Raw genomic sequence first — 14801 nt, forward strand, 5'->3', positions numbered from 1 at the left:
AATGGCTTCCCCCCACCCCCACCCCACACACCCTCTCCACACATAATGCTCTAGTCTACACAGGATACTTAGCATATATTTACAGTTTCAAATTTCAGCTCCAGGAAGCCACCAGTGGTGCTGCCATTGTGCCCAGTCAATAAGATAAGTTATTATGAGTATATACTAAATCTTTTCTAGATTATTTAGGATGGTCTTATTTTTGCTCTACACACATTCACGTGTGTTTTTGTGCCTGGGTTAATGCCACGTTCGGTCAGGTGTTTTTCTTCTAAGAGCTGTCATTTCTCTTCTCCTAGGCTAACATTTCAATTGAAGAGTTGGGACTCTGGATACACTGTCTAGTTAAGGAGGTCAGTAAGTTGTCATGCACCCCTCGCTGATTTAGGGGACATTTGTTTTGTTCCTACCTTTCACAACCGGCTTTTCATAACCGGGGAAAACTGAGGGGAGGATGACTGCAAAAGTTGATGAAATGTGACTAGTATCAGAAAAGGCAACTTTGCTTACCTTTGTCTACAAAAATACGTTATTGATATATTAAAATAAATGACGAGAGGGTTGTTAAAGCTTTTTAAACTTGCCCTTCAAATTGTGTCCCACATAAAGGTTGTGAGGATGCCTTAAATAGTTAGCTGTATTCAGTATAAGGCTCAGTTACAGTTCTGCATCACTTGCAACCTCTCAGGTAAATGAAAATACCATGTTTTAAATTCCATTACCTGTTCTAGGTGCCCTCCCTTTTTCAGATCATGGGGTATTCATTTCAATTAAAACCCAAACACGTATTAATACCATATTCTGAGATCAGTTCCTTCTCTGCTCCAGGGCCCTTTTTAATGTGTGTATGCACAGTAGGTTTTCTAGGGTGCGGGGGAGGGCAAGTGTCCCGTTCTTTTTCCAACTTTTAGTTAACATTTTAAGGTCTGGTTAACCATAAGATCCCCAAGAAGTGTACACTTGAGTTGAGGAAGCCCAATGACATTACTAACTTCCACAAACGATCATTAAAAGCCGCAATTGCAATCCACAGATAAGCGTAATACAGACTAGCAGCGCTACAGAAAAGCAGTGTATCGGCCACTTTTACTACCTAAAAAAGGGCACGTACACCCAAAAAATAAAAATAGGGTGTACAAATAATCCCATTGAAAAATAGGAAAAAAACGCATGTGGCCCCACACCGCTCCATGGATATGTTTGGACCAGTATTAGGGCACATAATACTGCAGGAAGAGGCTATTTCTAGTACAGCCTGATCCTAAGAGGTTAACAGGCATCTTTTAATGCACATGAATAACTAAGTGCAAATAAATGTAATTAAACAAATGTCCTGTTTCCAGTAACACATTTTTACTCGCTTCTAAAATGCTCAGATTGGGAATGCAATTTGCTTTTTAGTCCCCTCAAAAATCGTTTTACTCCCAACTTTAGAAATTAGGTAGTAAAGTACGCCCAATCTGGAGCATAGCACAGCGGTGCTGCTCACTATGCATGAACGACATTATTAGTTCCTCCTTCCATCTCCATTCCAGTGACCTCTGCTTTAAGATTGCAAAGAATGTTTGAATAGAGGAGGCCTAAAGACCACGTTGGTATTTTCTAAATACAATTCTGTCAAAGGGAGCCATGTTTCAGTCAATTTGGAGAAATGGCCATGCAGAAATTGCCCTTTTTTTATATTCCCTGTCTGTTCGGGTGTCCCTTTTTGCATTAGTTTCAATTATTGCTTCAGCAATAAGTTGCTATAAAATATGACTTGGATGCTCGCATTGGTTAACTATTAATCAGTAACGCGCAAATGTTCTACTCTGGTGTACAAAACAAAATGTTATATTTGAATGTTTTCCAGGTGATGAGGGGGAAGTCAAAAATATGGAAAATGTGATGCTGGAGTACGCTGCGATGGACAGAGAGCTTAACCAGTTTATACAAGCAGTAGAAGATACAACACATCAGGTAAACCTTTTTAATATTAAGAACATAGGTAGTTGTAGTTTTGAAAGCATTTATAGGCGTATTTAACTTTGAAGCATGTTGGATCATTGTTCGTGTAACCACAATGCACTGCTCATGGGCTCACAGGTGACATCACAAATAACCTCATGACATTAGCCCACGGGTCACCTCCTGGGTGCAGTAACTCTGACAATAACAATGATGGAGCATGACTTTTTAGTACTGTACAAAACGACCTTGTCTGTAGCCTTGGCTCACCTCGATACCCACATGGAATGGCCTGAATGAGTCTGTGGTTTCATGGAAAATATTTTTTGAGTGGTAAGTTTGAGTAATCTAATGTCATTTCTGTGAAAGCACCATATGAGAGATATATTTATGCCCCATGAGTAATGATTCTGGAGCACGGCCTGAGACCATGCCCCAAGTGAACCACCACTTCCCATTGTACCCCCTGGTCTAATAAGTGTCTGTGGTCCATGGTGCAGTACTGCCACTCGCAGTTATTTTATGTTAGATCGTTTGTAAGGTGCCAAAGCCCAAAGGCATCCAGGCGCCACAAAGAACATACAATGCCCATCTTATTATGCAAACAGAATAGTCTTTAGCTGTTTTCTGAAATCCAAGTGATTTTCAGTATTTTGCAGTTGTTCGAGAAGGGCAATCCAAAACCAGCGCAGCTTGTACCTGAAAGGCACAACCATTTCCTCAGGCTCTCTTGACGCAATCCACTTCTAATAGACGAGCTTTAGCTGATCGCAAATTTCTTTTATGTTGATGGATTCTTAGCCTGTGTTTAAGGTAGCCGGGGGCATCACCAAAAACACATTTGTAGCAGGTAGTCAGCAGCTTAAACTGAACTCTGGCTGAAACCGGTAGCCAGTGGAGTGTCTTTCTGGCTGCAGAAGTGGGCTTGGTACGGCTCATCTGATCTACAATACGCACAGCAGCATTCTGAATCTTCTGTAATTTTTGAATATCTGGCTTCCTGGCTCCCCCCAGGAGACCATTACAATAATCCAAACTCGAGAGTATCGCGACTATAACCAGTTTTTTACAGTTCTCTTCAGAGACCAGTGGGGCCACTTGTCGTAGCACCTTAAGATGGTAGTTGGTGCCTTTCACAATAGCATCTTTGTTGGCACCACTATCCAGGCTGGCTTGCAGATAGGTGCCCAGAGTCTTTACTTTAGATACTACTGCGATCTGACTGCAATCAATCAGGAAATTCGTGTATGCTAAGCTCACCTTCTCTCTGGCTTGTCTAAGGCCATATAGCATTAGCTTGGTCGTTGCCGCGGTAAGGCATAGCCAATTAGTAGACACACTCTTCCAGCAGTCAGTGCTGCAAGGACGGGCAGGAGCCCTCCCTGCTGACCAGCGCCGGATTCAGGAGACACGCGACATCGACCCGCTCACTCCTGTTTTTCCCTTTTGTATGGGGTAAGAATCAACGTAGACCACCCTGCATGGGTGTTAATATCCTCTGATTTCGCCATCTAGTGCACAGCTACACAAGCGTCATCTTCGCCTGCATTACCCGCTTAAAAATGGCAACAAGCCACTTTGTTATTCTGTTGCTAAGCAAAGAGGACAGCCGTGAATAGGCTGAGTTGGATTCAAATACAGGAATACCATCACTGGTAGGCGACAGCCGGCCATCAGTCTACGGCCAACTGTACGAGGGTGCTTCCTGCCTTAGCCTGTCCAGGTCTTAGGGGCGTGGGCCTATCCACTCTATCCTCCTAAAATGGAGGCCGCTCCAGTACTCCCGCCCGAGACCAACCAATGTACTGCGAGTATAAATCCTCTATAGCTCTCCAAGTCAAGCTCCAATCTACTCGGCACACATAGACGCCATAAAGCCTATACCAGCACACCTTCCAGTATAGTCCTCCCTAACCACAGCTTTCCACCACCTGACTCGCACTTGTCTATGCACCCTGTTCATACCAGTACCAACTTTAACTTCAGAAACCACCCGGCTAAGGCATTAATGCCATTGGACGTCTGAAATTGCCACTACCGCATACCCTGCCATTTCACATGCATCTGGCCTAAGACATTACACTCCATTATCACAGTCTGCATTTGCTTTGGACTCTGTACACACCGAAACGCACCAGACGTTCACATATGCTGTAACTTAGCCCCTCCATTTTTGTAGATCGCCGCACTACATTCTCCGCCCATGGTGTAACTTGTACTCTGTGCTTACTTTTGTATGTGGCATTTAACGGCACCCATGCTGTAATCTGCATCTATATTCACATGTTATCTGCAACTAGCTGTGGTATTGCTCTGCGTAACCAGGCATGCCTACGCTCAGCCCATGCGTAACCTGTTCTCAGCATTGTCATCGCACACAGTTTCAATTGTATTCATACTCAGCCCATCTAGTAATGCATTTTAGTACCCTGTTCTTAGAAGTGTTCTCGTGATTCTGTAGACTGTAGTGCTACTGTACTCTATTACTAAGTGTGCCCTCGCCTAGCATATGCCATAACCTGCATGCCGTACTGTTATGGGTCTTGCACCCGGACTATACTAATACTGAGTACCTTCAGCTTCTTAATGACATTTTTTTAAGCAGTACTCATGCCATCCTACACGCTAATATGGACTGTTTTGTGCCTAATTAACCTGGCAGGGTGTTAAATCATCCCGTCCCTTATGTGAGCGTGCTATGCGAACTTTCACGCTACATATTTATTCATATTATGCCAATCTGTCTGCATCTTCTATTTATACTGTTCCCTTTGTCATTATGCCATGCACTGTGATCCCATAATGCCATTGGCCAAGACGGCATGATTGAAGCTAGATTAACTCCATCCATTACCTTCATCAAAGTGTAATGTACCATTCATATAGGCAGCCTCCTTTGAAGTGTGTGATGCAGCTCTGTCACATCCACAATCCCATTGAGAATATATCTCTACTGTTTCCATTCTGTATTGTAAATGATGGACTCCCTTGTTCAGGTAGCTCCTTCTTCACCCTTGGTAATGGCCTCGCCAGAATTGACTGCCACCGGCACCATCCTATCCCCTGTCCCAACCCATTTCTACCCTCCACCCCACCGTTCTCGCCCAGTCAGGATTACAGTAATATCCTAGCCGATACTAGAACCTCTAAGACTCTAGAGCCCACTACTACTACTACATCCGTACTATCTCAAAACATGCGCCAAATAATATGGATGACTCAGCCTCCTCCCCTATCCAGGGTAATACTAGACTATATCGCTTAAGAAAACGTACCGAAGTGTTCTTGCAGAATTATATTTCTGCTGCAGCCAGGCTAAAACATCTCAAGCCCAACCCCCTCACCAAGAACAAACAATACAGGACTCCTCTGGCAGTCACCGCTTAACAATCCGTGAGCACCTCACACTCGCAGGTACCCCCAGCAGAGCCACCACTCAACCTTAAAGGGGCCCTTATCAATGTTCGCTCACTAGGAGCCCATGCCATTGAGATCCATGACCTCATCATCTAACAAAATTTGGACCTCCTAGTAGTTGAAGAAACTTGGCTGCACCAAGCATCTGGATCCTTACTAGCACTTGCCATCCTTCCAGATTACATCATCAGAACTGACAGATCCAATGCACAAGGAGGTGGCGTGGCTATAATAGCAAAAACGAACGTGCAAATTAGACCCTGCCCCCTTGAAGCAATAGAAGGGTATGAACTCCTAGCCAAATTTGCACCTAACCAGAAAAACACCATCAATATGTTGGTCCTTTATAGATCACCCAACAGCAATACCCATCCGGACCTAGATATCCCTTTGCTCAAACCTAACACCAAATGTATCATCCTTGGTGGCATTAATTTAGGCTTTAGTGACAAGCAGGACCATAAAGCAAACGCCCTCCATGCTGCACTCAAAGACATGAACTTCATACAACTGGTGAAAGCACCCACCCACATTAAGGGCCGAACGCTGGATTGGATACTCATGCTTAACTCCAAAGTATCTATCGACTCAATTGCACCACTTGACTGGACTGATCACCATAGCGTCAACTTCATCCTTACTAGCAATGAGATCTGCCCCCTAAAGACTAAGGCAATGGACACTTATGAAACAAGAAAAATTCGCAAGCTAACAGCCGAGAACCTAGATCGTTAGAGAAGTTCTGACATCCAATATGGTTACAAGTGATATGTCTCGGGAGGGCAGCTAAAGGGCAATGTGCTCGCCTTGGAAGCAAGACGGCACGGAGCGCCACAGGTTCGATCCCCGGGTCCGTGCTTAGAAACCTCTGGGTATTAAGCGTGTTATAAAGAACTTAGGATATCATATCATAACCCTTGTGCCCTCGCTGACACATACCACAAATGCCTCACCACCATTATTGACTCTGTAGCACCCATAATAACTAAAACACGACGTGCTGATAAACGAAAGAGTTTCTGGTTCAATGACGAGTTAGTTTCGCTAAGGCGAACTAAACGATCTCTTGAACATATCCATAAAAAATCTCTCAACAGATTATGCCAATGCCTTCAAAGCCGCCCACAAAATATACAAAGCAGCAATCATATCCCATAAAGCGAATGCATACAACACTCGCATTAGCAACGTCACCTCTAACTCTAAAGAGCTATTTTCCATTCTTAGAGAATTGGAAAACCCAACACCAGACACCACTCCGGTTAATTCCAGCAAAGAATGGTGCATTATTATCCAAAATGCGCTAGCCTCCAAAATCGAATTACTGCAAAAGAAAATGTATACAAAAAGAAAAAGCTTAGCTGAAAAAAACACCCCTAATACTACTCTCAACAAAACCAACGACATTGCTAACTTGCTTTTCCATTTCACCCCGGTGACCCATGAACTAGTGACAGACACCATCTCCAAACTAAAAGCCTCCAGTTGTAAAGGGGATAATTTCCCAGCCCACTTAGTTAAACTATTTGCCCCCACTCTCACCCCCATTATTACTAACTTTGTGAATGCCTCGTTCAATACAAACACAGTTCCAGCCAGCATAAAAGAGGCGTGGGAGACCCCACTTCTGAAATAACCATCTCTTGACTCGACAGTGCCTACGAACTACCGACCAATAACCACCGTCCCGTTCCTTCTCAAGATCATAGATAAAACAGCATATACCCAAATTCAAGCCCACCTTGAACAAAATCAGCTCCTAGGAGCTAGAAAATCTGGATTCAGACCTAACCATAGTACAGAAAAGGCACTCCTTGATCTGAAAATCCATACGGATACCATTAGGGACGCAGGTAAACCCTGCATACTACTGCTGTTGCAGCATTCCATCTTGTGGGTCATGATAAACTATGTGCTACTCTAGCAAATTACTTCAGCTTCTCTAAAGATGCCACCCTTTGGGTGAAATCTTTCCCTGCTGAACGCACGTCCAGAGTTACCATAAGCAAAGAGGCTGGTGATCCCATACCAGTCCCGATTGGGGTACCCCAATGGTCATGTCTCTCACGCACGCTCTACAATGCATATACTAAACTTCTCTTCTCAGCATTGGAGTCCATGGGTGTCATCTACACCACCTTCGCAGATGACACCCAGATCCTCATACCGATCACAGGGAACTAGGACACGTTGACTATCAACAATATCTACCCTATAATTCAAAATTGGGTAGCTCTGAACAGCCTCTGCCTCAACAATGACAAAACTGAGATTCCTCATTGTGGGCTCCAAAACTAAAATTAGCTCCCTCCACTCAGATGTTTCATCAATCAACATTGACGGTACACTGATTTCAGTATCAAAACAGGTAAAAACCCCAGGAGTTTACCTAGATGCGAATCGAACCATGACGAAACATGTAAACGCTTTATCGTCATTCACTGCCTACACGTCTAAACTAATCACCCTAAGTCGTCAGTACCTCTCGCCTACAAACTGCACTACTCTAGCCAGGGTTCTGATATTATAAAAGCGGGATTACTGCAACGTACTCCTTCTTGGGACCTCCACTACCAACTTAGATATGCTACAACTAATGCAAAATAAAGTGCTACGAGGAGCCTTAGGAATTAAGAAGTCTGGCCATATCTCCAACATCAGGAGGGAGACCCACTGGCTACCCATCAAGGCCAGAAACATCTTTAAACCTTTGTGTGTTACCCACAAATGCCTCACTAAGAAAGCACCCATCTATATTAACACCTCAATAAGCAAAAAAGAACCTAATAGAACACTTCAATCCAATAAAAACTCGCTCCTTGAGGTCCCACGCTATAAAAGTTCTAGAGCAGGGGGCAGCAGCTTCAGTCTTGGCCCCTAAACACTGGAATGCCTTACCATTAAACATCAAAAACAAATACTCCTTACAATGGTTTAAAAAAACGACTAAAAACTTGGCTGTTCAACCAATTTTAGCCACCCGATATACACACAACATCCTGTCACCTCATGACTAGAAAGATGCCTATTCTACGTAGACTACTACTAGAATATGTAAATAGTAAACATGCTGCATGTAATGTATTAATCCATGTATTCCTAATGTTATTGCTAACCTGTAATCTCATATTCCATTGATTCATATATGTATGCTCATTATAAGTGGTCAAAACAATGTCAAGATGTCTGTAACTAATGCTGTGATACCTCAGGGTTTGGGCGTTCACCAAATGCAATAAATAAAATAAATAAATAAACCCTGCTCTTAACGATCTGGTAGACAACGCCTGTTGGTCTTTTTCATGGTCTCCAAAGATCTTTACTGCTAATTGGAAGTCGCCTGCAAAATTGCAGAAATAAAGACCCACGTTTTCAAGGTCCAGGCATAGTGGGATGATGCAAATATTAAAAAGCAGAGGGGAGAGGCATGCCCCCTGGGGGACTCCACAGGTGGTGATTTCGGCATCTGATGCACTATCCCCCCCAGTGAACTCGGGAACTGTGTCATTCGAGAAAAGATTTGAGTCAGGTTATAGCCCCCACCGAGAGACCCCCAACAATGGCCATCCGATCCAGCAGAATCTTATGGTCCAGCAAGTCGAAGGCCACTGACAGGTCCAACAACATCAGCAGCTCCAACTTGCTGGACTCTAGCCCGGAGAGCATATGTGTCTGCAAGTCCAGCAGGGCGCACTCGGTGCAGTGAAAACTACGAAAACCTGATTGTTTTTTGTGTAGGATACCCATTTTTGAGACATAAATTTGAAGTTGCAGCATTGCTATTTTATCAATGGGTTTTAGGAAGAAGAGCGTGTTGGACTCAAATTAGCCGCATTATTAGGGTCTGGTCTGGCTTTTTTAAATAGTGGTGGAACTGCAACATTTTTTTTTCAAGTACGGAATGCTGCCAGTTCGAAAAGATGAATTGACAAATCTGCAGAGGAACAGGGCGAAAATATCCTTCTGCTCCAGTATGATCTTTGATGGAAGGAGTTCACCCGGGCAGCTCCGAGGATGCATAGTCCTCAGAATATTGTACATTTCTGACATGGTGTGCTCCCTAAATCTAAAGCCGGTCTGGGACTTCTGTGGGGCTTGCTCCCCATTATCCAAAAATTGGGTGCCCGCTTCAGGATTAACATTTCCTTCATCATTTCCCTCACCAGTGACAGTGGTGACATGTAAAGTTGTCTTAGTTAATTCTTCCTGAATTTTCCTTTGAGCAGTTTTTAATTTATGGGGAAAGGCTTTCTGTACTCTATTACAATCTTCATTTGTAGGTTTGATGATAGGATTGGTACTTCCAGGTTTCTCCCAGGACCTAAGGAGTCTGAAAAGTTCCTTAGTTTGATTCCTAGCCTGGAGGATTTGTTCATTGTATAAATGCTGCTTGGCTTCCACAATTTTAGTGTTATACTCCTTTGCCTTATGCTTCCAGGCTGCCAACTTTGGGAGAGTCTTATATCTCAGCCAGCTATGTTACACCAGCCTTTTTATGGTTTTTAGTTCTGCCAGCACAGGTGTAAACCATTTATGATGGTTGGGGTTATCTTTGACAGTTCTGATTTTCAGAGGTGCCACATGATCCAACATACTTAAAATCTCATTATAAGTATTGATAAGGACTTCTGGGTGGTCAGAGTTGTTGGTTTTAGTCATTATAGTCTCTAAGCATTTTGAGAGAGTGGGTGCTGTAACAGTCTTCAAATTCCTGTTCAGAACTTTACGCCCAAGTTCATGCTTCCTTGGTAGTAGAGACAGGAGTGTCAACTGGAAGTCAATTGAAAAATGATCTGACCAGATGCATGGTGTGGTAGTTATATTATCAAGAAGAATGTGTCCACTTCCCACCCAATCAAGGATATGTCCTTTTATATGCATGGGTTCACAATTATGTATTTTCATCTGGTGGCCATTAAGATCCTTCTCAAGGTCAAGAGCTTTGCTATCTTAATCATGACCCTTCCAGAAATTAAAATCTCCCAATATCACTAAGGCAGAGTTAGCTGTCAATAGTGGGGCTACAACATCTACAATCTCCTTGTTAAACTTAGAGGATACACCTGGTGGACGGTAAATTATAACCAGATTTATGCTATGATTTGAATCGGGGAGCAATTTGATATGTAGTAAGTCACAGTCTACGCAATGTATTTTTACTTCGTAAAGTCCAAGTTCTTTTTGCATATTACAGGCACACCGCCTCCTAGGCTCCCCTCCCGGTGCTTTCCAAAGAAAACCTAGCCGGGGGTGTCACCTGTTCAATGGTAAGGCCATGTGCATCAGTGAGCCAGGTTTCCGTGATGCACATTATGTCCAGACTGTGTTCTAGGATGTAATCGTGAACTTCAGTCATGTGTTTCAATACAGATCTGGTGTTGAGCAAAGCTAACGTTAATTTTGTCGAGGGTGATCCTTTCCTAGATGTATTGTCTGTTCTCAGAGGGGTTTTAGTAATGGAATGTGGTTCAGCTGTAGCATAATCGAAGTCAGCGGTCTGTGGGTCATCTGCTGTCACCACTCTCTCTACTTTGGGGGTGTGTAAGTCATGGACTGCTCCTTTTCCCATTTCAACATCCAGATTGTATTGGTTATTAGGTGTATGGGCAGTGTCTTGGAGTTTAGCTAGGGTTTCCTTGGACGCCAGACTGCATGCAGATGATTCTTCTCTAGCCTTAGGTATGGCTTGGAGTATTTCTGTGAGACCCATTTAGCAAAGATCTTAAAAGAAAAGCACAAAGTCTTACCAGACGCCGATTCCGCCCGTCTGCGCACAGACTAGCTATTCCCATCTGCGTTCGCACTGGGTTTCCAGTAAAACCCACTTCCAAGAACCACAACTCCTACTGGGGAGTGTAGTTCAGGTGCGGAACGAAGCGTGCCGAGTTAAAGAACTCTGATTCAACTCGCTTTGTTTTTTTAATGGAAAGAGAACCCAAAATTAGCCTGTGTGCAAAATGACAGTGCTGGCCACCTCCAATTTACATAATAACACAGGAACTAAAATGCGCAATCTAAAATCAATAAAACACAAGAATGACAAGAAAAATGTACATTCAAATATCTGGGGTCTATGCAGTATGCATAGGACATGACATTTAACCCATTGGATACTGCACTCCGCAAACACAAGGCATCTACTTGCATTTCCATGTTGCCATGTCCAGTGTGGTTAAGCAGCACCTAAAATGGCGGCTTGAGTGAGGGGCTCCTCGTAACAGCAAGATCATTTCTCAAATATGGGCATTTTATTTTAAAATTATAATTTCAAAAACACTTAATTACATTATACAGCAGCAGGTCCTCATATCACAATTTTCCTGAGTTGAAACGGTCGCAGAATCCGCATCCCCCCTCACTGAGGTATTCTCCCGAGCAGCTCCTGAAGTGCACTTTACAGTGACCCGTATTACCTCGAAGATATGCTCACAGGGGAGCACTCTGATCACCAGTTTTTGAGCTTGTGCCTTTGTCCTCCGTTGCGCACCCACTCCAATGCTTGCCGAGATGAACACTTTATCCCTCTTACGACTTCCCGGCTTCCTGCCTTGCAGCAACATAACTACACGTTACACCCCATTTTCAACGCAATCTCTGTGGCCTACTCAATACTGGGACCCAAAAAATATACTACGTGCCACATATTATATTAATTTATCTTTATATTTTATCTGTGCTCCTTCAGAAATATGGCTTACATCACTAAAGACAGCCCAACATTGGATAAATCATTTAATATTCATGCTTGGGGAAGATTCTGGAAGAACTTGGCAATATACGTTCTTCTATCTCTACATTATATTCTCCTTCCTCCCATTCAGGATGAAATTAAAGATGTTAAGCATGAAATAAAAATGTTTTCAGGCAGAATAGATGATGCTGGGGAAAGAATTTCTGTCATGGAAGATAGAGTTGAATTCTTGAAAACATGCAGCAAATTCTTCAACTCAAACTTGATGCCTCAGAATTGGAAGACAGAAACCACAGAGATAACCTATGCTTTTGTGGAATGCCTGAGAAAAGCAGAAGCAGATGACCATATAGATTTTCTTACCAAATGGATCTCCTCTGCCTTAGGAATTACCTTTTTGCCCCCTTTGGAACTACATTGGGCTCCTAGAATAAGGCCTTGGTTCTTGACCAATAAATCTACTCCCAGACCATTCATTGCCTGTTTTCTGAGGGATCAACAAGCCCCCCAAACTTTATTAACTACCAGAAATAATGCCCCAATTGTATACCAAGGACATAGGATCTTCATCTCTCCAGACTTCTCAAAAATGACCAAAGCCAAAAGGAAGAGATTTCTGGATTTGAGACCTCTCATGAAATCCATGGATATTTGGACTGGTTGATCCAGCAAAAATGATAATCACCTTACCGGATGGACCAACCAAAGAATTCACAGAATCCAGCGATCTCTACAACCTACTACAGTCACTACAATCTACTCTGATGGATACTACCTCTCCTCAATCCTGCTCCACCTTGTCAGACTCTCTCTCAATTACCTCTATATAGAAGATCTAAAAATCTTCATACCAAGTTAAGTCCCAAGCGCAGCAGATCTGTTCCATCTATCCCTCAAGATACCTCCTCTAACTATTTATGCTCCAGAGACAAATCAAGATCTCCTATAAAACCCTCAGATCTTGCTCTCTCTACCTTGCAAACTTGATATTACTAAGACTCTTGTTTCATCATATCCACATTTACCTTTGCCAATAGTTTGTTGTTACTATATATCTTCTCTAACTATTGCTTAACCTTATCCCTTTTACTATAACCTTGGACTTTGTCTGTATCTCCTGTCCACTAGCCCTTTCTCACTCTCGCTTTGCTCGTCTCCATGCACTTGTATCCGCCATGATGATACTTCTCTCTATTTTTGCTCGGACTCGTTTCTTTTCATTCCTACTACTTATCTTTCCATACAAGATTTCATCAACTCAAATATATTCCTTGCATCCTCCTGTCAGTTCTCCTCCCCTTTGTTATGATCCCTCCCTTCTATTATTCCCCACACACCCAAGGGGCTCTCAAATGCATAAAACGTAAAATTCCATCTATTTATTAAGTGCTCTAATGACATATATATTGACTGCATATTCTATTTTATTCTTGTGTGCTGCATACTCTGGTCAATTCAGTTACTTATTTGTGATTACTGTAGTCTAATAAGGTTGTTACTTGGAATATTAAGAGGTTCAATTATCCTGTCAAACGTACCAAAATCATCACTCGACTCACAAAAATGAAAGTTGATATCGCTTGTCTTCAAGAGACCGACCTTGACTCAGACAGTAAAACCTTCAAAATGAAAGCACCATGGATTAGTCACACATTCTTCTCAAACACCTTAGACAAAAAATATGGGGTTGCCATTCTGATCAACAAACACCTCTGCTTCTCCCTTATCAATGAAGATAAAGATTCAGAGGGCCACTGAATCATTTTCGATGCAACTATAACAACTTCCCAGTTGTTATATATGTGGAGATGTTAATCAAATCCTGGATTTCACTCTTGATCGTAAATATACCTCCAATTTTGTCAATGCCCAATCTCTTAATAATTTCCTCAATATGATTCATAACCTAAATTTGACTGACTCTTGGCGTTTTTGCCAACCAGACACAAAAGATTTTACGTTCTACCCCCCCATCACTCCTTCTATAGACTTGATTATATCTGCATTAACCCTTTATTAACCTCTACCATTATTAACTCTGAAGTCAGCTACATTACCTTTTCTGATCATGCTCCTGTCTCTACTACTTTAGAATGGATGACTATTCCCAAACTCTCGCCAAAATGGAAATTTAACTCCTTCCTCCTTAAGGATATCTCCTTTATTTAAAGAAATTAACTCTTTCATTGAAAATTTCTTTCTCCATAATCGCCCTGGACACACTTCCTTCCACAACAACTGGGATGCCTTTAAAGCCACCCTATGCTGTTTTATTATTCAATTCTCGGCTCTTAAAAAAATAGCATTCTGAATCTATTCATAAAACACTATTAGCCTCCATTAAAGATCTTGAGAGATCATACTATGCCGACCCAGATCCCCATATAGAAAGAAACCTCATGAATAAATGTATTCAATCCAATAAAAGGCAGCTAATTCTATACTCCAATCTCAATCTAAATTACATAGCGGTTCCAACAAAGCCGCAAAAATGCTGGCATCTTGTTTAAAAAGAAAGAGAAATCGCTCATCACTGACATCAAATCTCTTCTGAGGGTCACAGACTAACCAGTCAGAAAGATAGGGAGCCTTTTTTGGATTCTACTCCAACCTATATTCCTCTGACACCTCAATAAAAGATTTGGAAATGTACTCCTTCTTTCAGGAAAATAAGAAAAACACCACCAACCCATAGATCTCTCCTCTCTTGACACACCCATTAAACAAGCCATATTAGATCTTAACC

At 42.3% G+C, this 14801-nt stretch overlaps 1 protein-coding gene across 4 annotated transcripts in view; it reads left to right on the top strand.

The window, feature by feature from the left end:
* Positions 1 to 14801, top strand: part of NSMCE2 (NSE2 (MMS21) homolog, SMC5-SMC6 complex SUMO ligase) — a 933269-nt gene that overhangs the window by 284474 nt on the left and 633994 nt on the right. For all 4 annotated transcript variants that reach the window (XM_069621620.1, XM_069621621.1, XM_069621619.1 and 1 more), the window contains exon 3: positions 1853 to 1959. In XM_069621620.1, the coding sequence (XP_069477721.1) occupies positions 1853 to 1959 (107 nt within the window). The remainder of the gene's footprint in view (positions 1 to 1852; positions 1960 to 14801) is intronic.

This window comes from Ambystoma mexicanum, chromosome 5q (genome assembly GCF_040938575.1).
Source record: "Ambystoma mexicanum isolate Mex_15411 chromosome 5q, UKY_AmexF1_1, whole genome shotgun sequence".
Taxonomy (NCBI): Eukaryota; Metazoa; Chordata; class Amphibia; order Caudata; family Ambystomatidae; genus Ambystoma; species Ambystoma mexicanum.